Genomic DNA, 24,141 nt, shown 5'->3' on the forward strand with positions numbered 1-24,141 from the left:
TACAGAACCTGAATCTAATCGTGAGGCAATACTTCAGGAAAAAACAAAGTGAGAGGCATTCTACACAGTAACTCTCCTGTGATCTTCACACTGTGTTCAGGTCATGAAGGTGAAGGGAAGACAGAGGGACTTCGTGGGTTTCAGGACACTGGAGAAGCATGACAACCGAATAAGGCACATGACTCAGAAACAGATCCTTTGCTATAAAGGACACTACTGGGGCGTTGGGTACATTTTGCATAGGGCCTGAAGGCTATGTGGAGTTATTGTATCAGTGTTAATTTCTTGATAATGGTTATAAGGTGAAAATGCCTTTGCATGAAAAACACACTAAAGTATTGGGGTGTTGGCGTTTCATGTTGACAACCTACTCTCAAAGGTTCAGGAAAAAAGTCGCACTATACTGGCGATTTTTCTGCAATCTTGATGTAGTTTCAGAATAATAAAATGAAAAATGAAACTGACCCAGTCCACCTGGTTAATAAGTGACAGCTGTGGGTCAAAACTCAGGTGTGCCTTTCCCCTAAAGCTATGCCCTGCCCTGCAAACCACAAGGCCCTGCACATCCGAGTTGGCCTCTGTCCCTGCTCATCACCTACAAAACAGCCCTGCCTCTCCGCAGCCGAGTTGCTGGAGCTGCGCCCCACCTGCCCCCACCCTACACTGGCCTGACTCCCCCATTCCACACCTGGCCCAGCACTTACCACACAGTGTGGCAGGCAACACTGGGGCAGCTGAAAGACCCTGTGCTACAAATTGGCACTGCCCAGCTCCCTGCTCCTGGGAGTGGGGTCCATTGCTGAGCTTCTGCTCCCTGGAAGAGCTCCAGACTCCTCAAGGGTTTGAGATTTTTCAAACCAATTCCAAATAAGCCAGGGGAGGTTTTCCTGTCTTGGTTTCCATCATTACCACCTCCACAGTTGGAGATTCCCTCCTAATCCAGATGCTTGAACCAGGACCTCACCAACTAGGACTTCATGTATCACTGGGACACTTAGCATAATCACCATTGCAGGTTGCCAGACATCACCCAAAGTGATGTTCTACCAAAGACAGAAACTGCAGCTTTCCCGTGACCTTCCAGGTGCTGCCCTGACTCCTCCAGCTGAACTTGCTAGGGCAGACGGAAGTGGAACATGCAGCATATTTGCCTGCCACTCTGTCCATGTGCCCACCAACTCGGCTGCAGGCTCCAGTGACACCAGTTGGGGGGCCTGGGGCTCAGAGCTGAGCAAGGTTACAGGGCAGATAGGTTGGCCTGGATCAACCTGACCACCCTCAGCTGGAGGAGTGACTTCTTCATTGTCTGACACTAAACCAGGAACCAAGTGGATCTCCCTGAGTGCAGGGTGGGTGACCTTAACCAGTGGGGGCATTTCTCTTCTTACAGACCTCGTGTTTTTCTTTACCAGGTTCTGTGCTCCCCTCAAGGGTCCTAAGTGTTCCTCCAACCTGAGTGTTCTGCAGGGAAACATGCTGTGTAAACACCATGCCTATTTCCTGCTTGGAGCACAGGTTTTGTAGTAGAGCTCTCGGGGGTGTGGAAGAAGCCTGGCAGCCCACACCCTATAAATGCTGTTGTCCACCTTTATGCTCTGACTTGGAGGCAGAGACCCAAGCAGCTGGAGGCTCTGTGTGTGGGTGAGTTTAGCCCCATCTCCTGCGTGTTCTCCAGCTTGAGGATCGCAGACAGAGAGGACCAGCCCAGCAGCCATAGGCCTGACCAAGGCCCAGGCTGGGAAGGAGGGCGACTCCCTGTTTTCCACTGAGAGGTGTTTCACTGCACGGTCAACATGGATGACCTGCAAAGGCCCTCATGCTTTGATATCTTCCTTGGCCAGGTCCATCCCTACCAGGGGCTCAGCAGGGCCTAAGCCAGGGGAGTGGGAGAACAGACCCCAAGGAGAAGGAAGACCTAATTACTGACTGTGAGAGGGTCATCACCCCCTTGATCATCACCTTGAGGGGCCTAGGTTGTGTTCATCTCTTTTCATTCTCAGGTCGTTGATTTCTTAGAGCCTGAAAAGAAGGTAACTGCACATATGAGGGACAGATGGAGTGAGTCAGTGAGTGAGTGACCTCATCCTTGCTCCTAACAGCCTGGGAGGGACAGGGCAGCTTTTCTGTAGAGCACGGAAGATTCGGCTGAAGTCAGAGAGATGAAACCAGTTTCCCAGGGTAACAGTGAGGCACTGACAGAAAGGAGACTACAGTGGAGCCCAGGTCCCCGGGCTCCCCGAGCTCTTACTCTTCCTCCTCCTCAGCAGCCTGGACACCCCACAACCTCCAGCCGGAGGCCTGAAGCGGGAGACCACGCCAGGTGCCAGATGATGCTGGGAATTTTCTTGGGTGCTTCGGGTCTTCCCAGCACTCTGGTCTCGCCTGCCCTGCCTCTCGGGCTCTGCTCAGCTTCCTGAGTCCTGACAGAGCACAGTGAGGGAGATGTTGGCAGAGGTGGCAGATGGGCTCACGGCCATCCCTCCTGCAGGAGCAGCAGCTGGAGCCGGAGCCATGTGGCTGTGCCCTCTGGCCCTCACTCTCACCTTGATGGCAGCCTCTGGCGCTGCATGCGAAGTGAAGGACGTTTGTGTTGGAAGCCCTGGTATCCCTGGCACTCCTGGATCCCATGGCCTGCCAGGCAGGGATGGGAGAGATGGTGTCAAAGGAGACCCTGGCCCTCCAGGTACTGTGCTGGAGACCCCACCCTCTGCTGAGGGACACAGACCCCTTTTCAGAAGGCCTGTCTGTCTAGGCCCCTAGGCTGTGGGCCATAGTGAGCTGGGTGGGACCTGGTGGGCTCCTGGGGCCCTTAGGATGGCGCATCCTGGAGAGTCTGTCCTCATAGTGCCCGTGGAGTGATAACTGGGACAGCCCCAGTGATAATGAGGGTCAAGTCTCACTAGCTCCAACCAGTTGTGGGTGACAGATCCCACACATCCATGTCTCTTTTCTCTGCAGGCCCCATGGGTCCGCCTGGAGATATGCCATGTGCTCCTGGGAATGATGGGCTGCCTGGAGCCCCTGGTATCCCTGGACAGCGTGGAGAAAAGGGGAAGCCTGGGGAGAGGGGCCCTCCAGGTGAGCAGGGTGGGGCGGGTGGGCAGTGGGAACATGGGCACAGCAACCCTGAAGTCCGTTACACAGGGCTGATGGGGATCAGACAAACCCTGCAGGTTCCCCAAGGGCATTTGGCCCAACCTAAGTAAGAAAATGTGAACTTGAGGGAGAAAGCCAAAGTGTCTGGGGAGTGTGGTCACAATTCAGGGAAGGGCAGGTGTGGGAAGTCCTCCATGCCTCGTGACCGCCGATGGGGAGACACGGAGTCAGGTGTGGGATGAGGGACGGCGTTGGGAGGCGGGGGAGGCACGTCCTGGGACGCAGCGCTGGGGGCAGTCTAAAGGGTGAATGCGGACCAGACATCCAGGCAGATGGTGTGATCAGGAGCCCACAGGCAGACGGGAATTTGAAGCTCAGAGCGGTAAGCAAGGCCATCAGGGCAGTGCAGAGAGCATCATGCTTGCGCTTGGTGGAGGGTGCGGGAGAGGGACTTGCCCCACAGAGGCGGGCAGACAGAGCCACTCGAGGGACAGAGCAGGAAAGAGGACAAGGGGTGGGGGTCTCAGCAGGGGCAAGGCTTCGCTAAAGAATAGGGGACCAGAGGTGTGGAGACACACTGGAGTCTTGTGGACCCTCTGAGCCTGGGGCCTGGGCGATGCCTCGCAGCAATGAAAGGGCAGAGTTCCAGGACTGCAGATGGCAAAATGCCTGCGTGGCAGCAAGTGGGGGTCTTCACTGGTCTGCCCCTCCTTCTGTGTGGGGCGCTCTCCACAGGGCTTCCAGCTCATCTAGATAAGGAGCTCCAAGCCACACTCCACGACTTCAGACATCAAATCCTGCAGACAAGGGGAGGTAAGGGGACCCCCTGGGCCTCACAGGGTAGGAGTTTCCCACAAATTCCCCTCATTCTCAGCAGCAGCTTCTATAACATAGAGATGACAAACAGGCACGCACGTGTCAGGTCTTGGGGAAAGGAATGATGCTTGCTTTTCTGATGTCTTTGAATGTCCCAGAGGAGACAGAACCCGACACACTTCACTCCCCATTTCATAGGAAAGGAAGTTCTCCGCCTGTCTTGCTTTCCACTGAATCCCAGCAAATGGCACCATTTCTGGCAATAAGTAATTGTTACTTAGATGAATGAATAAATGGAGGAGAGTCTAAAAGTGAATTTAGAAAACTGCAATTGGAAGAGGAAGAGCAGACACAGAGAGGCAGAGATGGAGAGGCTGGGGAAAGTCTGGTGGCAGAGAGTCCATGTGAGGGAGGTGGCTTAGAGACAAAGCAGTCAGTGGCCTGACCCAGTCTCCTCTGCTCCCAGCTCTCAGTCTACAGGGCTCCACACTGGCAGTAGGAGAGAAGGTCTTCTCCACCAATGGGCAGTCCGGCACTTTTGATGCCATTCAGGAGGCATGCGCCAGAGCAGGCGGCCGCATTGCTGTCCCGAGGAGTCCAGAGGAAAACGAGGCCATTGCAAGCTTCGTGAAGAAGTACAACACGTATGCCTATGTGGGCTTGACTGAGGGTCCAAGCCCTGGAGACTTCCGCTACTCAGACGGGACCCCTGTAAACTACACCAACTGGTACCCAGGGGAGCCCGCGGGTCAGGGAACAGAGCAGTGTGTGGAGATGTACACAGACGGGCGGTGGAATGACAGGAACTGCCTGTACAACCGACTGACAATCTGTGAGTTCTGAGAGGCATTTATGCCACGGGACAGGGAGGATCCTGTCTGGCCTTTGGTTTCCATCCCCAGGATCCTCTTGGTCTGTGAGATGCTGGAACTCCCTTTCAACAGAATTCACTTGTGGCTATTAGGGCTGAAGGCATCCTTAACCACTTCATTCCCCTGATGGGCCCTGACTGTTCCCCCAAATCACTGGCCAGCCTTGATGCTCCCCTTGCAAACCCTCCCAGCACTGCACCCCAGGCAGCCACTCCTAGCCTTGGCCTTCGGCATGAGATGGAGCCCTCCTTATTCCCCATCTGGTCCAGTTCCTTCACTTACAGATGGCAGCAGTGAGGTTTTGGGGTAGAAGGACCCTCTGAAGTCACACAGAGTGCCTGCCTCCTGGTCCCCTCTGCTCTCCCTCTGCAGCCCACTGCCTGCCCAGTGCCATCAGGATGTGCAGTCCTGGCCAAGCACAATGGCAGAAAGAGGTGGACTTCAGGGAAACCCTATGTGGAGCCAAGGCCGCAGTGGAGATTCTCTGGCACTCTGAGGTCTCTGTGGCAGGCCTGGTCAGGCTCTCCAGGTGGTCAGAGGGCCCAGTGGTGCCCCAGAACAGTGGTGTCCAAGCCAACCCCATGACTGACATGTACAATTTACTCCTTTGAGTCTTTGGATGCCAACTCAGCCCTCTGACCTGAAGACAGCGGGGCTAGGCCTCTAGGGTAGAGCCCCCCACTGCAGACATGATCCAAGTAACTTTCCGCTGATGAACGACTCTGCAGCCCACTTCAGACCTCGGTGGGCATTCACATCACCCCCCATACCACCGGCTCCACTTTCCCCTTTTATTAATCCATTCACCCAGATAATCATTAAAATTAATGTGTGCCAGGTCTTAGGATGTGTCTTGGGGTAGGCAGGGTACCCAGTGACTCTTGGGGATATTTATTCTCCCTGAGTCTATGTCTTCATCTGTGAAATGGGGATAAAATATTTGTTGCTGTCACAATTATTACCATCTCTCCAGCTAGCAAAATTACTACCAGAGCTGTTACTACACACAGAGGCTATTGACCGAGCACATACCACGTGCCACACACCTGGAGAAGCAGTTCTAATACAGCTTATTAGGTAGTATTCAATCTTCACACAATGTCACGGGACCAGTATTGTTTACTCCATTTTCTATAAGGACACTGAAGCTTGGAGGAGTTAAATGTTTTGAGTATTATTGCAGAGAGCAAGTGGCAGAGGCTGGACCCAAACCCATTTTCCTGCACCTGAAGCTCATGCTCCCAGCCACCCCACTCCTGAGCTGAATAAAGATGATTGAAGCATAATAAATCATGAATGTGTTCACATGAGTTTCCATAGCTTTGGTTCCAAGAAACATCACATTTCTATATTTTTGTAAATCAAATGAACACTGGTTCTGAGCCCCCACTTTCCTCAAGATTGGAAATTTCAATCTCAGGCTGTGCTTTCTTTGTTTGATGGGAGGGGCGACCTGCTCTCCTCTCTATGATGCTGCAGGGGGATGGGGAGCTACAGACACCATTCAGAAGAACATATGGGCATCATGAATCCACATGGTCCATTTGTTGGTGGGAATACCATACTTTCTATCCTCCATGCAGCCACCTGAATGATTTCTGCAGCCCAGCAGTGATGGTGGCACTCAGGGCTCAGTCCCAGGCCTCAGTGAGCCATCCTAGTCTCATGTCGGCTTGGAATGGGACCACTATCCCATGACCCAGGGCTGTGCAGGAATGTGACAATATCCCCAATTGCTTGAGGAGGCAGCCACATATGTGTCCCACCTCCAGAAAGGCTCCCACTCCTCCCACCCTCACATCTGAGAACGCTCTCTCTCATGGATTTACTGCTTTTCTTGGGCAGAGAGAAGCTCTGGGTCAAAACCCACAAAATCAGATGAGAAATAGGGGAACAATTTATGATTCTTTGCTGAATGATAATTTTTAATCCGGTCACCATTCCACATGTGCTTGGGACCCAGCACAGAAATTATTGAGCCTGGCCAGGCGCGGTGGCTCAAGCCTGTAATCCCAGCACTTTGGGAGGCCGAGACGGGCGGATCACGAGGTCAGGAGATCGAGACCATCCTGGCTAAAACGGTGAAACCCCGTCTCTACTAAAAAAATACAAAAAATTAGCCGGGCGAGATGGCGGGCGCCTGTAGTCCCAGCTACTTGGGAGGCTGAGGCGAGAAAATGGCGTAAACCCGGGAGGCGGAGCTTGCAGTGAGCTGAGATCCAGCCACTGCACTCCAGCCTGGGCGACAGAGCGAGACTCCATCTCAAAAAAAAAAAAAAAAAAAAAGAAATTATTGAGCCTTCCCCTAAATTAAGAGAAAACCAAGGAGAAGCATGTACAAATGTTCCTCGACTTATAAGGTGGTTAGGTCCTGATAAACACATTGCAAAATGATATCTTAAATGGAAAATGCATTTAATACATCTAACCTACCAAACATCATAGCTGAGCCTAGACTACTTTAACCATGTCCAGAACCCTATGTGAGCCTGCAGTTGGGCAAAATTATCTAACACAAGCTCTATTTTATAATAGGGTACTGACTATCTCATGGAATTTATTGACTACTATACGGGAAGTGAATGAATGGTTGTATGTGTACTTGAAGTGTGGCTTCTCCTGAATTCACATTACTTTTGGACCAATGTAAAGTCCATAAGTCCATAAATTATAAGTCAAACCACCATAAGTCCAGGACCGTGTGTATTCCCAACTTTATAAGTAAATACGCCAAGCCAATGAAAATTGATGTCTTCTTATTTCTTGTTAGGATTATTTTTACTTTCTTTATGCTTTTATTTGCTATTGTTACTATTTTATCATATTTTAAATTAATTATTGCTCGTTTATGAGAAAAACTCTTGATTTAGTTTTTATTCATCTTATACCCAACCATCTTTTTGGATTCTCATTTTTTTTCCTAATATTAATACTTCTAAGATAAATTGATTCTTTTTTGTTTGTTTGTTTTTATTTTTGAGACAGAGTCTCTCTTTGTTGCTCAGGCTGGAGTGCAGTGGCACAATCTTGGCTCACTGCAACCTCTGCTTCTCAGGTTCAAGTGATTCTCCTGCCTCAGCCTCCCAAGTCGCTGGGATTACAGGCGTGTGCCACCATGCCTGGCTAATTTTTGTATTTTTAGCAGAGACAGGGTTTCACCATGTTGGCCTGGCTTGTCTTGAACTCCTGACCTTAAGTGATCCTCCCACCTCGGCCTCCCCAAGTGTGGGAATTACAGGCATAAGTCACCTTGCCCAGCCAATGATTCTTTTATATTTTATAGACAAATAGTTACATTTATGAAGGATGGAAATTTGATCTGTCCTTTTATGACATTTATATTTTTTCCATCTCATTTCTTAGCTCCACCACAGGAGCTCAGCTAAGGGGGGAGTAGAAGGGACTGAGCGGGGCACTCCTTCCCTCCTCCCATCTTGGACCTGGCATGTGAACGCACACTGACCTTCTCTGGTTCACTCTCTCTCTTCTGCCATGAAGCCTACAATGAACCATGGTGAGGCAGGAGGGTTATGGAGGGCTCCAGGGACAAAGCCTTTGTGAACACAGTAGGTTTTCTTTTTGTTTTTCATGAGAGACACAGGAAACTGTAAAGGAATACTTGAATTTGGGCCTGACCTTGTCGTATTTTTCTCATAGAAAGATCATTCTGGCTGATACACCAAAGATGTGCCTGAGATCTGCAGGAGTAGATGCTGGGGGACTTCCCTGAACAGCTGTAATTATGTAATAGTCCAGGTAAGATTTTTTTTTTCTTAGTTAGAAGCCTACAGAACCAAAGAATGAGTCATGGACAATAGCTATTAGTTATTCCTCAATTATCTGCCCCGGTGATGGCTTAGTAATGGTAGGGTTGCTGGGTTTAGAAAATAAAAATATAGGCCAGGCATGGTAGCTCACGCCTGTACCCCAGCACTGTGGGAGGCCTAGGCAGGTGGATCACGAGGTCAGGAGTTTGAGACCAGCCTGGCCAACAGAGTGAAACTCCGTCTCTACTAAAAATAGAAAAAAAATTAGCGGGGCATGGTAGCAGATGCCTGTAATCCCAGCTACTTGGGAAGCGGAGGCAAGGAGAATCGCTTGAACCTGGGAGACGGCGGCTGCAACGAGCTGTGATGGTGCCACTGCACTCCAGCTCGGGCGACAGAGCGAGATTCTGTCTCCAAAAAAAAAAAAAAGAAGAAGAAAAATATAGGGCACCCAGTTAATTTGAATATCAGATACATAGGTAATTTATTCAGTGTGTTGTATGCAATATTTGGGACACACTTATTCCAAAAATTTATTCAATGTTTATATGAAGTTCACATTCCACAGATTCCAAAATGCTTTTCATTTTACCTGGCAACCCTACCTGTAGGGGGCTGGACAAGCAAAGGCTTTGGGTGAGGCAGGAGACACTTCCTGTGGTTAGTGGCATGTGACGATGTGACTTGGGACCATACCATCAGACTTGTTCCCCAATACCTTTTGGCTCAGGAATGAATGTGAAGTCTTTCCTGAGCTCTGTACATGGTGAGCAGGGCCACTGAAGCATAGTGTGTATGAGCACAAATAAGGCTGGTATTTCCAACACACTCTGGCTCTCCCCTCAGCAGGACATCCAGGAGCCTGGGGTAGGAATCCTCTGGGTTTGCCTCATTTCTACCCACTGCAGCTGCCCAGCATCCACCTAGCCTAGCGTGAGTCTTCTCCTGGAGGCTTCCAGAGGTGTTTCCATGAATAAATAGGAAAGATGGCAAGGTACGACAAAGGGACCGGAGCAAAGGGAAGGACTGAATGTGGCTGGCATGCCTCCGACAAGCCTTCTGGAGTGTGAGTATCTGTCAAAGCAGAAATGAAGACTTGGGAAGAGGAGCTTCTTATGGTGTCTAACTGTCTCTTTCTCTGGGGCAGTGGGCTCCAGACACTTTTAGAACCACACGTACAAAGCCCCCCGGGGCTTAGGCTCTCCAGGCAAAGCTGTGCTTGGGCAGGGGCATAGGACAGGCAGGCAGCAGGGGCAGGAAGGGCTAGCAGCTCTTCCCTGGCTAACAGGTGGGGTTCTGCCTCTAGCTGCCTACCCAGGACAGAAGCCAGATGAGCTGCTCCGAAGTCACCTTGGGGAGTTAGGGAACGCATCTGCCACATACACTGTGTTGGGAGAGAACTTTCAGCTGACTGCAAGCTTCCCAGGCTGCTCCCAGTGGAAAGTTTGACTCCTGGGCTGGGAGGTTCCTTCTCTGCCAACACCCTGCTCTGAGCCTACAGACAGGCAGTGAACAGTGTGGTTGGCATCTCCCTGCAGCTCCGGCTGAGCCTTCGGGGTCATATCTCAAGGGGCTATTAAGGGAAATCATCACCTCAGGAATGGTCATCTCTTTTTTTTTTTGCTATAGTCACAATTTAAGGAATTGTGTGAAACAGTCAAGTGGGGGCAGACATTAGATTTCAAGAGGTCTCAACCGCTCCAAAATATGGCCTGAGCCTGTGCCACCCAACCTCCTCGACCACATAGACTTCATTCCTTCATTCATTCACTCGTTCCAACTTTCGCCAGTATTTCCCAAGTACCTACCTTGTGCCAGCCTGAAGGCGGGAAGCACACAGTGAGGAGGGGACAGAACCCCCCTGCTAGCCAGGGAAGAGCTGCTAGCCCTTCCTGCCCCTGCTGCCTGCCTGTTCTGTGCCCCTGCCTGACCATCATGGTCTCATATGGTCTTTCATTACTGAAAAGTCCTCATGCACCACCTGACTATAGTTAAGATGGCTGGCTCTTTCCACTCTGATTTCCACTCCATCTCATCGCTCCTCACGCCCCTCATGTTGGAGTGGTCATAGACATTTTTAGGCTCTGGCTAGCGATGAGACAGCTTTATGTAGTTTATGGTCACTTCTATGTGTGGTTGCATTACTGCTAGTCTTCCAGCACAGGAATGGCTTCCAGGAATATTGTTCTGATTCAGCCAGCAGGGTCAGAGATGATATCTAAATAATAAACATTTCCCCAGCACTTGTTTTCAGAAATATGTCAGCAGTGGAGGAGAAACAAGTATGGATCCAGAAACTAGTCTATGGAAAACTCACTCCCCTATCATATGTATAGAGTTGTAAGCTTGTAAGGCTGTTCACATCCATGCCTATTTAAAATGGAAGTTCTCTCCTGCAGAGAATATACTTAATAGTGCAATATATACACTTATAACACAGACATATAAATACATCTCTTTTGAGCAATTTCCATAAATGTATTTTGCTAGAGCTCCTGTGTAGTAAGGCAGAACTAGAGGAGTACTGCAAATAGAAGCATGCTTTTGTGTGAAATGAGATGTCTTATGCATCCCACTGTATCTGATTACATCTTAGCTTGTCTGATATATTTTATCCCAGTGAAGTCCACAAGTTCTAGATGTGCACACTAAGAAAGATTACATTTTATAACTCGATATGAAATATTAACATCTACAAAGACAACATAAAACTCAATCTACTATTACAACAAGACCATCCATGACAAGCTGGGGAAGAGTTAAGTAGCAGCCACACCCCAAAGACCAGCTGTGAGAGCACAGAGGCACCTGATGGTGCCTCTGCCTGTTCTGCACTCTCCTTGAAAGCAACATGGAGCACAAGCTCATCCAGTGATTTCCAGCCCTTTCTCACAGCAAGTTAAGCCAGCAGATTTCTTGCAGAAATCTCATGAGCAAAGATGAGTTCACTGCCAAAAAACATAATTTGAGAAGCACCACCATGAAAGGGAGACTTCCACCTGAGAAAACATAATAACCATAGCTAATATTTACTGAGCATTTATACGTCAGGTACTATTGCAAACAGAAAGTGGAACTATTTTATGTTTGCAATAGACACATGAATACCTTATAAGAGTCCTACCTTATAAGAGTTTAAGGTAGGACTATTTTTATTGTCATTTTACAAATGAAGAGACTAAAGTGTCAAGTGATTAAGTAACTTCGTCCAAAGTCACATAGCTTAACATGAGAAGCCACAGACTAACCTCAGCTGTCTGGCTCCAGATCTGAAGATTAAACAGAACAAATAGACAACCAGTAATGTGCTTTGAAGTAAGTATAACGAGAATAATTTCTTATTCTCAAATAATAAAGGATGGAAAAGAATCAATTGGGGATGTTAGAGATGAACAATGTGTTCATTTTGCATTACTGATCATGGGAATAAAAACCAAAAAATATATTCGTAGGGGGGCGGAGCAAGATGGCCGAATAGGAACAGATCCAGTCTCCAACTCCCAGCGCGAGCGACACAGAAGACCGGTGATTTCTGCATTTTCAACTGAGGTACTGGGGTCATCTCACTAGGGAGTGCCGGACAATCGGTGCTGGTCAGCTGCTGCAGCCTGACCAGCGAGAGCTGAAGCAGGGCGAGGCATCGCCTCACCTGGAAGCGCAAGGGGGAAGGGGATCCGTTTTCCTAGCCAGGGGAACTGAGACACACAACACCTGGAAAATCGGGTAACTCCCACCCCAATACTGCGCTGTAAGCATACAGGCACACCAGGAGAATATATCCCAATCCTGGCCGGGAGGGTCCCACGCCCACGAAGCCTCCCTCACTGCTAACACAGCAGTCTGCGGCGATCTATCCGCAAGGCAGCAGCGAGGCTGGGGGAGGGGCGCCCGCCATTGCTGAGGCTTAAGTAGGTAAACAAAGCCGCTGGGAAGCTCGAACTGGGTGGAGCTCACAGCAGCTCAAGGAAGCCTGCCTGTCTCTGTAGTCTCCACCTCTGGGGACAGCGCACAGCTGAAGACCAACAGGGGAAGTAGCGGGAGCCGGTGCAGACGCGAACGACTCTGTCTGACAGCTTTGGGGAGAGCCGTGGATCTCCCAACGCGGAGGTTGAGATCTGAGAACGGACAGACTGCCTGCTCAGGTGTGTCTCTGACCCCTGAGTAGCCTAGCTGGGAGAAATCCCCCACTAGGGGCAGTCTGACACCCCACACCTCACAGGGTGGAGTACACCCCTGAGAGGAAACTTCCAAAGGAAGAATCAGACAGGTACACTCGCTGTTCAGCAATATTCTATCTTCGGCAACCTCTGCTGCTGATACCCAGGCAAACAGGGTCTGGAGTGGACCTCAAGCAATCTCCAACAGACCAACAGACAGTCCTTCTGACTGTCAGAAAGAAAACTATCAAACAGGAAGGACACCTATACCAAAACCCCATCAGTACGTCACCACCATCAAAGACCAGAGACAGATAAAACCACAAAGATGGGGAAGAAGCAGGGCAGAAAAGCTGGAAATTCAAAAAATAAGAGCGCATCTCCCCCTGCGAAGGAGCGCAGCCCATCGCCAGCAACGGATCAAAGCTGGTCAGAGAATGACTTGGACGAGAGGAGAGAAGAAGGCTTCAGTCCATCAAACTTATCAGAGCTAAAGGAGGAATTACGTACCCAGCGCAAAGAAACTAAAAATCTTGAAAAAAGAGTGGAAGAATTGACAGCTAGACTAATTAATGCAGAGAAGATCATAAACGAAATGACAGAGATGAAAACCATGACACGAGAAATACGTGACAAATGCACAAGCTTCAGTAACCGACTCGATCAACTGGAAGAAAGAGTATCAGCGATTGAAGATCAAATGAATGAAATGAAGCGAGAAGAGAAACCAAAAGAAAAAAGAAGAAAAAGAAATGAGCAAAGCCTGCAAGAAGTATGGGATTACGTAAAAAGACCAAATCTACGTCTGATTGGGGTGCCTGAAAGTGAGGGGGAAAATGGAACCAAGTTGGAAAACACTCTTCAGGATATCATCCAGGAGAACTTCCCCAACCTAGTAGGGCAGGCCAACATTCAAATTCAGGAAATACAGAGAACGCCACAAAGATACTCCTCCAGAAGAGCAACTCCAAGACACATCATTGCCAGATTCACCAAAGTTGAAATGAAGGAAAAAATCTTAAGGGCAGCCAGAGAGAAAGGTCGGGTTACCCACAAAGGGAAGCCCATCAGACTAACAGCAGATCTCTCGGCAGAAACTCTACAAGCCAGAAGAGAGTGGGGGCCAATATTCAACGTTCTTAAAGAAAAGAATTTTCAACCCAGAATTTCATATCCAGCCAAACTAAGTTTCATAAGTGAAGGAGAAATAAAATCCTTTACAGATAAGCAAATGCTTAGAGATTTTGTCACCACCAGGCCTGCCTTACAAGAGACCCTGAAGGAAGTCCTAAACATGGAAAGGAACAACCGGTACCAGCCATCACAAAAACATGCCAAAATGTAAAGACCATCGAGGCTAGGAAGAAACTGCATCGACTAACGAGCAAAATAACCAGTTAATATCATAATGGCAGGATCAAGTTCACACATAACAATATTAACCTTAAATGTTAATGGACTAAATACTCCAATTAAAAGACACAGACTGGCAAACTGGATAAAGAGTCAAGACCCATCAGTCTGCTGTATTCAGGAGACCCATCTCACATGCAGAGACATACATAGGCTCAAAATAAAGGGATGGAGGAAGATCTACCAAGCAAATGGAGAACAAAAAAAAGCAGGGGTTGCAATCCTTGTCTCTGATAAAACAGACTTTAAACCATCAAAGATCAAAAGAGACAAAGAAGGCCATTACATAATGGTAAAGGGATCAATTCAACAGGAAGAGCTAACTCTCCTAAATATATATGCACCCAATACAGGAGCACCCAGATTCATAAAGCAAGTCCTTAGAGACTTACAAAGAGACTTAGACTCCCATACAATAATAATGGGAGACTTCAACACTCCGCTGTCAACATTAGACAGATCAACGAGACAGAAAGTTAACAAGGATATCCAGGAATTGAACTCATCTCTGCACCAAGCGGACCTAATAGACATCTATAGAACTCTCCACCCCGAATCAACAGAATATACATTCTTCTCAGCACCACATCGCACTTATTCCAAAATTGACCACATAATTGGAAGTAAAGCACTCCTCAGCAAATGTAAAAGAACAGAAATTATAACAAACTGTCTCTCAGACCACAGTGCAATCAAACTAGAACTCAGGACTAAGAAACTCAATCAAAACCGCTTAACTACATGGAAACTGAACAACCTGCTCCTGAATGACTACTGGGTACATAACGAAATGAAAGCGGAAATAAAGATGTTCTTTGAAACCAATGAGAACAAAGATACAACATACCAGAATCTCTGGGACACATTTAAAGCAGTGTGTAGAGGGAAATTTATAGCACTAAATGCCCACAAGAGAAAGCAGGAAAGATCTAAAATGGACACTCTAACATCACAATTAAAAGAACTAGAGAGGCAAGAGCAATCACATTCAAAAGCTAGCAGAAGGCAAGAAATAACTAAGATCAGAGCCGAACTGAAGGAGATAGAGACAGAAAAAACCCTCCAAAAAATCAATGAATCCAGGAGTTGGTTTTTTGAAAAGATCAACAAAATTGACAGACCGCTAGCAAGGCTAACAAAGAAGAAAAGAGAGAGGAATCAAATAGATGCAATAAAAAATGATAAAGGGGATATCACCACTGACCCCACAGAAATACAAACTACCATCAGAGAATACTATAAACGCCTCTACGCAAATCAACTAGAAAATCTAGAAGAAATGGATAAATTCCTGGACACTTACACTCTCCCAAGGCTAAACCAGGAAGAAGTTGAATCCCTGAATAGACCAATAGTAGGCTCTGAAATTGAGGCAACAATTAATAGCCTACCCACCAAAAAAAGTCCAGGACCAGATGGATTCACAGCTGAATTCTACCAGAGGTACAAGGAGGAGCTGGTACCATTCCTTCTGAAACTATTCCAATCAATAGAAAAAGAGGGAATCCTCCCTAACTCATTTTATGAGGCCAACATCATCCTGATACCAAAGCCTGGCAGAGACACATCAAAAAAAGAGAATTTTAGACCAATATCCCTGATGAACATTGATGCAAAAATTCTCAATAAAATACTGGCAAACCGGATTCAGCAGCACATCAAAAAGCTTATCCACCATGATCAAGTGGGCTTCATCCCTGGGATGCAAGGCTGGTTCAACATTCGCAAATCAATAAACGTAATCCAGCATATAAACAGAACCAAAGACAAGAACCACATGATTGTCTCAATAGATGCAGAAAAGGCTTTTGACAAAATTCAACAGCCCTTCATGCTAAAAACGCTCAATAAATTCGGTATTGATGGAACGTACCTCAAAATAATAAGAGCTATTTATGACAAACCCACAGCTAATATCATACTGAATGGGCAAAAACTGGAAAAATTCCCTTTGAAAACTGGCACAAGACAGGGATGCCCTCTCTCACCACTCCTATTCAACATAGTGTTGGAAGTTCTGGCTAGGGCAATCAGGCAAGAGAAAGAAATCAAGGGTATCCAGTTAGGAAAAGAAGAAGTCAAATTGTCCCTGTTTGCAGATGACATGATTGTATATTTAGAAAACCCCATCGTCTCAGCCCAAAATCTCCTTAAGCTGATAAGCAACTTCAGCAAAGTCTCAGGATACAAAATTAATGTGCAAAAATCACAAGCATTCTTATACACCAGTAACAGACAAGCAGAGAGCCAAATCAGGAATGAACTTCCATTCACAATTGCTTCAAAGAGAATAAAATACCTAGGAATCCAACTTACAAGGGATGTAAAGGACCTCTTCAAGGAGAACTACAAACCACTGCTCAGCGAAATAAAAGAGGACACAAACAAATGGAAGAACATACCATGCTCATGGATAGGAAGAATCAATATCGTGAAAATGGCCATACTCCCCAAGGTTATTTATAGATTCAATGCCATCCCCATCAAGCTACCAATGAGTTTCTTCACAGAATTGGAAAAAACTGCTTTAAAGTTCATATGGAACCAAAAAAGGGCCCGCATTGCCAAGACAATCCTAAGTCAAAAGGACAAAGCTGGAGGCGTCACGCTACCTGACTTCAAACTATACTACAAGGCTACAGTCACCAAAACAGCATGGTACTGGTACCAAAACAGAGATATAGATCAATGGAACAGAACAGAGTCCTCAGAAATAATACCACACATCTACAGCCATCTGATCTTTGACAAACCTGAGAGAAACAAGAAATGGGGAAAGGATTCCCTATTTAATAAATGGTGCTGGGAAAATTGGCTAGCCATAAGTAGAAAGCTGAAACTGGATCCTTTCCTTACCCCTTATACGAAGATTAATTCAAGATGGATTAGAGACTTAAATGTTAGACCTAATACCATAAAAACCCTAGAAGAAAATCTAGGTAGTACCATTCAGGACATAGGCATGGGCAAGGACTTCATGTCTAAAACACCAAAAGCAATGGCAGCAAAAGCAAAAATTGACAAATGGGATCTAATTAAACTAAAGAGCTTTTGCACAGCAAAAGAAACTACCATCAGAGTGAACAGGCAACCTACAGAATGGGAGAAAATTTTTGCAACCTACTCATCTGACAAAGGGCTAATATCCAGAATCTACAAAGAACTCAAACAAATATACGAGAAAAAAACAAACAACCCCATCAAAAAGTGGGGAAAGGATATGAACAGACATTTCTCAAAAGAAGATATTCATACAGCCAACAGACACATGAAAAAATGCTCATCATCACTCGCCATCAGAGAAATGCAAATCAAAACCACAATGAGATACCATCTCACACCAGTTAGAATGGCAATCATTAAGAAGTCAGGAAACAACAGGTGTTGGAGAGGATGTGGAGAAACAGGAACACTTTTACACTGTTGGTGGGATTGTAAACTAGTTCAACCATTATGGAAAACAGTATGGCAATTCCTCAAGGATCTAGAACTAGAGGTACCATATGACCCAGCCATCCCACTACTGGGTATATACCCAAAGGATTATAAATTATTCTACTACAAAGACACATGTACACGTATGTTTATTGCGGCACTATTCACAATAGCAAAGACTTGGAATCAACCCAAATGTCCATCTGTGACAGACTGGATTAAGAAAATGTGGCACATATACACCATGGAATACTATGCAGCCATAAAAAAGGATGAGTTTGCGTCCTTTGTAGGGACATGGATGCAGCTGGAAACCATCATTCTTAGCAAACTATCACAAGAACAGAAAACCAAACACCGCATGTTCTCACTCATAGGTGGGAACTGAACAATGAGATCACTTGGACTCGGGAAGGGGAACATCACGCACTGGGGCCTATCATGGGGAGGGGGGAGGGGGGAGGAGGGAGGGCTTGCATTGGGGAGTTATACAAGATATAAATGATGAATTGATGGGTGCTGACGAGTTGATGGGTGCAGCACACCAACATGGCATAAGTATACATATGTAACAAACTTGCACGTTATGCACATGTACCCTAGAACTTAAAGTATAACAAAAAAAAAAAAAAAAAAAAAAAAAAAAAAAAATAATCACCAAAAAAAAAAAAAAAAAAAAAAAATAACTCTGAGGTGTCTTCTAGTGCTGACATCTTATGATACTATGACCCAACAGAACATGTAGTAGTTTAAAGATGTACCTTTCAGAAAAAAAAAAAGGGCACCACTATTTATTTTTTGAACAGCTACATGTATCTCAACAGGTGCCTCACCTAGAATGTAGTTATAATTATAATTCTGGGCATAGCAACTGCAGGAGAATGAAATAGACAGCACAGAGGAGCAGGTCTACCATATATTTTTAAATGCCATTAAAATATAAACAGGTTAATCTAAGAAATAAAACAAGAATTTTTATAACAATGTAAAAAAAAAAAAAAAAAAAAAATATATATATATTCGTAGTTTAAACAAAACCACCTGAGTGGATGAGCTATGTAGTGCAATGTATGCAGCTGAAGAGCTAATTAGTGAACTAAAAGATTGGAATCCTCCCTGAAAACAGCAGACTGGGATAAATAAATAGAAAGTAGAAAAGATAATAGAAATGGAAGATAGTTCCAGAAGTGCCAATATCCACCCACTGGGTGTTACCAAAAGAGAGACTGCTAGAGAAATGGATGTCCAATGAAACATGGTTGGTTTGCAACACAAGTTTATTTCCTCTCCCTCCCCAAATCCTAATAAAATGGCAGTAGAGGAAGAGCACAGGTAAAATCCTTCAAGGACAATAGGAACAAGAGAGGAGAAAACAGCAACCAAGAATTTCGACACGTAATTTGGAGATAACATACAAAGGACTGGTAATTTGGCAGAATGGTGCATGTTATGACTTGGGTGCCCCAGAGGGAGAAAATAAGAAGAATCCAAAAGATTCTCCCTACTCCACTCCCAGAGTCTCAGAAAGGATCCACACTTGAAGAGGTGAGGTACAGTGTGAGGCTGTAAATAGGAAAACGGGGGCATAAGTGGAAACCCTAGGCCAGTTTCTCTACTGTCTTCAGCCAGGGGTCCCCTCCACCCAGGGGAGAAAGGAGAGTTATTTGTCATATAAATTGAACTGAAGAAACTGTAGAATGGGAGGTCTGAGCCACACAGATTTGAGAGGAGGAGGTAAGGTATCAGAGGAACCTGCCCCCAATATTTCAACATAGGTTCTTTCTATTTTCCATAAGTGTCAGCCGGCTGAGAAATAAAGAGAAAGAGTACAAAGATTGGAATTTTACAGCTGGACTGCCGGGGGTGACATCACATATTGGTAGGACAGTGATGCCCACCTGAGCTGCAAAACCAGCAGGTTTTTATTAAGGATTTCAAAAGGGGAGGGTGTGTAAGAACAGGGAGTAGGTCACAAAGGTCACATGCATCAAAGGGCAAACAGGAGAACACAGATCACGTGCTTCTGAGGAAACAGGACCAGAGCAAAATCAGAAACTCTTGATAAGGGTCTATATTCAGCAGTGCATGCATTGTCTTGATAAACATCTTAACAGAAAATGGAGTTTGAGAGCAGAGAACCAGTCTGACCAAAAATTTACCAGGCTGGAGTTTCCCAATCCTGGTAAGCCTGAGGGTACGGCAGGAGACCAGGGCATATCTCAGTCCTTATCTCAACTGCATAGGACAGACATTCCCAGAGCAGCCGTTTATAGACCTCCCCCCAGGAATGCAATTATTTTCCCAGACTATTAATATCAATATTCTTTGCTAGGAAAATAATTTAGCGATATCTTCCCTACTTGCACGTCTGTTTATAGGCTCTCTGCAAGAAGAAAAATATGGCTCTTTTTGCCCAACCCCACAGGCAATTAGACCTTATGGTTGTCTTCCCTTGTTCCCTAAAATTGCTGTTATTCTGTTCTTTTTCAAGGTTTCATATTGTTCAAACACACCTTTTACAATCAATTTGTACTGTTAACACAATAGTGGTCCTGAGGTGATGTACATCCTCAGCTTATGAAGATAACAGGATTAAGAGATTAAAGTAAGACAGGCCTAAGAAATTATAAGAGTATTATTTGGGAACTGATAAATGTCCATGAAATCTTCCCAATTTATGTTCCTCTGTCACGGTTCCAGCCAGTCCCTCTGTTCAGGATCCCTGACTTCCCACAACAGTAAGGTCAAGTTTAAACATAAGGATTAAGCCACGATCTACATATTGAATGATGGGACCCCAGTCCCCAGAGAGTGAGCAACCTAATTTACAATCTACAGGCCAGGATCCGGAAGATTCATTTGTGGAGAAAAGGAACGTCCCAGACAAAGGGCCTCCAGTGGCTGATGTGTGCTGGTTCCCTCAGTGAAGAGCTGGCCTGATGCTCAGACACTCTGTGGTGAGCTCCATCAGTCAACAAGCCCTGCTCCCCCGCAGAGATTGCAGTCAGTGTTTTGTGCTTCACCCCCAAATGTGAATACACAGCTAGCAGTAACCACCTGGGAGGAAGGCCTCCAGCAAGGGTGACCAACCTTCCTGGCTTGCCAGGGACTGAGGCATTTCACAGGACATGGGACAGTCAGTACTACTATGGTTTGAGTTTGTTCCCACCAAAACTCATGTTGAACTTTGATCCCCAATGTGGCAGTGTCGGGAGGTGTGCCTGGTGGGAGGTGTTTGGGTCATGGGGGCAGATCCCTCATGAATGACTTGTTGAACTCCAGCTCTCTCATGAGATTGGATTTCGTTCTCGTGGGAATGTTTCTGCAGGAGTGGGTTGTTGTAAAGCCAGGATGCCCCTTGGGTTTTGTCTCTTCCCACATGTCCACTCACCATTGAACTTTTCCACCATGTTATGACATAGCACAAAAAGCCCCCACCAGAATCTGAGCAGATGCTGACACCATACTTTTTGAACTTCCCAGCCTGCAGAACTGTGAGCCAAATAAACCTCTTTTCTTTATAAATTCCCCAGCCTCAGGTATGCTTCTGTAGCAACACTTAATGGATTAAGACAAGTACTAAAATAAGAGAAATCTCTGCCAAACCAGAACAAGTTAGTCCTATTCTAGCATGTGCAAGCAATGTCCATTTGCGTGGCTTTGCTTAATAATTTGCAAGCCTGACCTACATGCACAGCTCACAGGCTGGGAACACAGTCATCTGCTATAATTTACATGATCTTGTGACAACACCTGCCAAATATCATATTAAATGGTTTGTGACTTTTGTTGATCCTCTTCCAGCCTTTGACACAATATATAAGTAAAAATATGAACTATCTTGCTTGTAATTTCCAGTTGGGTAAAACAAAAATGTGTCCTGGATCCTTTTATTTTTAACTTGAAACCACATTGAGATAGCCCATTAGTTTGCTTTCCTACTGACCCACACAACTGTTAGGCACAATGCAGGCCACTGACCAGCATCAGCTCCAAAGGATCAGTGTCTGTGCCCTGCAGGTTGTTGCATATGGTAGGGCCCTGCCACCCTGCTCTGGAATGGAGCACAGAAGGTCAAGCATTCTCTCAGATGCAAATAACCTGATGTGGTTATCATGGACTAGGAGTAGTTTTAGTAGACAATGAATACTGCCATCTAATGACCTCCAGAAACAAGGGCTACCACATCTGGATCTGAAATAATCATTTTAATGGAAATCCTCCAACTTTAGGGAGATTAATAGGAAATAATAATAAACAATAAATCATCTTATTTAGTTACTTTGGGTGTACAATTCACAACCAGTTTTAATAGGGCTTATTGCTCACAATTAGATGTGCCGCAGGTGTGTGTGTGTACATGCATATGTATATGTGTAGTCAAACAGGATATATGGTTGTGTGCCTGCTTTACATTTTTTCTGGGCTAATTTGTATTGCCATTGCATTTTATGATGTGGAATTGTGGGGAATCAGTTACCCATTCATTGCCTTGTTAGGGAACTCTCACATTTCCTCCTGAAGAGAATCTTGGCTCTGCCTGCAGGGACTCCCTTGATGCACTTTGGAGGGGATGTGGGTTATCCTCTTCAGAAACATTTTCTTTCCTTCTTTCTTTCTTTCCTTCTTTCTTTCCTTCTTTTCTTTCTTTCTTTCTTTCTTTCTTTCTTTCTTTCTTTCTTTCTTTCTTTCTTTCTTTTTCTTTCTTTCACTTTTTCTTTTCTTTCCATGTGTGAGTCAAAGATTTATTTCTTCATTTCTTGCATTTGAAGTACTCTTTGATGACATCCTCAGCCTGAGACTCCTTCCATAGTCCTTAACTACTACACAACTGCAACCAACCACTTTACAGGGTTTCCCCTCTCTGTCAATTGTACAGGGGCCTTCCCATTCCCCTAGTTTCTTGTTGTCGTCACCCTTGATTAGGTTGATTTGGTGTTCAGCACAAAGGGCCTCCACTAACTTGACATACATAGGCTTATCACAGTTGGATACAAGCACACAAAGGTGGGCTTGGCGCTTGTCTAAGGCTTTGGCACTTTGTGAATTCCATATGCTAGGCCATCATGGATGAGGGCGGTCTTCAGCACCTCCTGTAAAGTAGTATTAATGTCCATGACACCTCCAGCAGCAATGTCTTCCTGGGCTATGATGGTGGGTTATAGGTGAAGCCCAATCTCAAGCCTCTGCCTCCACACAACTTGGCAGCGGCAGGGAAAGAGAGGAATGTTCTGTCTGGTGCATGAGTTTTCATAACAGGATCTATTCCAAGCCCCAGTTCAGTTTGTTATTAAGATATATGGCTCATCTCTTCACTGGCAATGGAAAGTTCCAGCATTTCAAGTAGAATCTCAACCTCAGAGCCACACTATACTTTTCAAAAGCTTGGCTAAGAGAAGTGCTACTTGTGGATAAGTGCCTGCAGAGTACATGTATTTGATCCTCTAGACAAATATTCTTAAATCTATTCCCAATTTAGCCAGAGTCATGGACTTGTGAGCTTGACTGCTTCCCACTGACTCCTTGAAGAATGACTTTTAATGCTTTGTGCTTTGGTTGAGGGGCATGATACACATTATGCAAAGTATGGTTTTGAACACTGATTCCTATCTGTTGCAGGGATATTGTTGAGGATGTGGCTTCTCTATGAAGCCTCTCTATGAAGACCTAGAGGAGAATATGCTCTTTGGTCCTCAGTATGTGGAATAGTTGTGCCTTTTCTTAGCAACCTGCAAATATTCTGGATCTCATAATGTGTTGTATATCCCTCTCCCCATCAGCAGCTAGGGTCTTAGAGCCAAATGAGTGAACAACCATGAGCCCACACAAGAGGACTAATCACTCGGGTTGGCACAGTTGGTGAGGTGGAATCAGAGCCTGGGGTATAGGCAAGACGCTGTAGTGGCTCAATCTGCCATGGGCAGATCCAGATGTTGAGTGTCAGGGAACCCCTCGGGGAGGGTTGGTGATGAACATGGATCCTCCAAACCAGCCTAATGCAGGTGCCTGTAGGCCATTACTGCCCCTGAGGGTTAGGGTTGGGGTTAGGGTTAAGTATGTTAGGGTGATGACATGGCACACCTGGTCCTATACCTATACCCTTCTCCTCACCAGCTCTGTATCCTTTATTAACACATGTGAATGGCATTGTTTGGAGCAGCAGCAACTGCATGTCAAATGCCATGTGCTTTCCATTGTTTCACCCATCACAGTCCCCAGGGGTAGGTACATTCACACCCCAAAGTTCACTTCTATTATGTGAGCCAGGGAAGCAGTATACTAGACATTAGCAGTGTGGGCTGTGGAGTCAGGGGACCAGTTTCAAATCCTGCCTACACCTCTCACTAATTGAGAGGCCTTGGATGAGACGTTTAGTCTATTTATCTATAAAACAGGAACAAAACGCTGCTTACAAACACAGCTGTGACAGGAAACACATTATGTAACCACTGTGAACCATTTAGCACAGAGCTTGACCCAGTAATAAATGCTATGAAGAAATATATTGTGGTAGTGAAGACTTTGGTTTTTGGAATTGGATACACCTGGGTTCAAATTCCAGCTCTTCCAGGGTCAACTGTGAAA

At 45.9% G+C, this 24,141-nt stretch overlaps 1 protein-coding gene and 1 pseudogene across 4 annotated transcripts; one reads left to right on the top strand and one right to left on the bottom strand.

The window, feature by feature from the left end:
* Positions 1 to 1,562: 1,562 nt before the first annotated feature.
* Positions 1,563 to 6,077, top strand: LOC104662255 (pulmonary surfactant-associated protein A-like). Of its 4 annotated transcripts, none has more exons than XM_010363255.2 (6): positions 1,604 to 1,641; positions 2,001 to 2,070; positions 2,489 to 2,683; positions 2,959 to 3,078; positions 3,832 to 3,909; positions 4,379 to 6,077. In XM_010363255.2, exons 2-6 carry the CDS (start codon positions 2,043 to 2,045, stop codon positions 4,753 to 4,755), a joined length of 798 nt encoding a protein of 265 aa, XP_010361557.2. In that variant the 5' UTR covers positions 1,604 to 1,641; positions 2,001 to 2,042; the 3' UTR covers positions 4,756 to 6,077. The 4 variants fall into 4 exon arrangements, with proteins under 4 accessions (XP_010361558.2, XP_010361557.2, XP_010361559.2 ...); XM_010363257.2 differs by having other exon boundaries at positions 2,001 to 2,030; XM_030941341.1 differs by lacking the exon at positions 2,001 to 2,070 and adding an exon at positions 2,268 to 2,320 and having other exon boundaries at positions 1,625 to 1,641.
* Positions 6,078 to 22,309: 16,232 nt separating this feature from the next.
* LOC115900468 lies at positions 22,310 to 22,700 on the bottom strand (annotated as a pseudogene).
* Positions 22,701 to 24,141: the final 1,441 nt, after the last annotated feature.

Source organism: Rhinopithecus roxellana, chromosome 11 (assembly GCF_007565055.1).
Source record: "Rhinopithecus roxellana isolate Shanxi Qingling chromosome 11, ASM756505v1, whole genome shotgun sequence".
Classification (NCBI taxonomy): Eukaryota; Metazoa; Chordata; class Mammalia; order Primates; family Cercopithecidae; genus Rhinopithecus; species Rhinopithecus roxellana.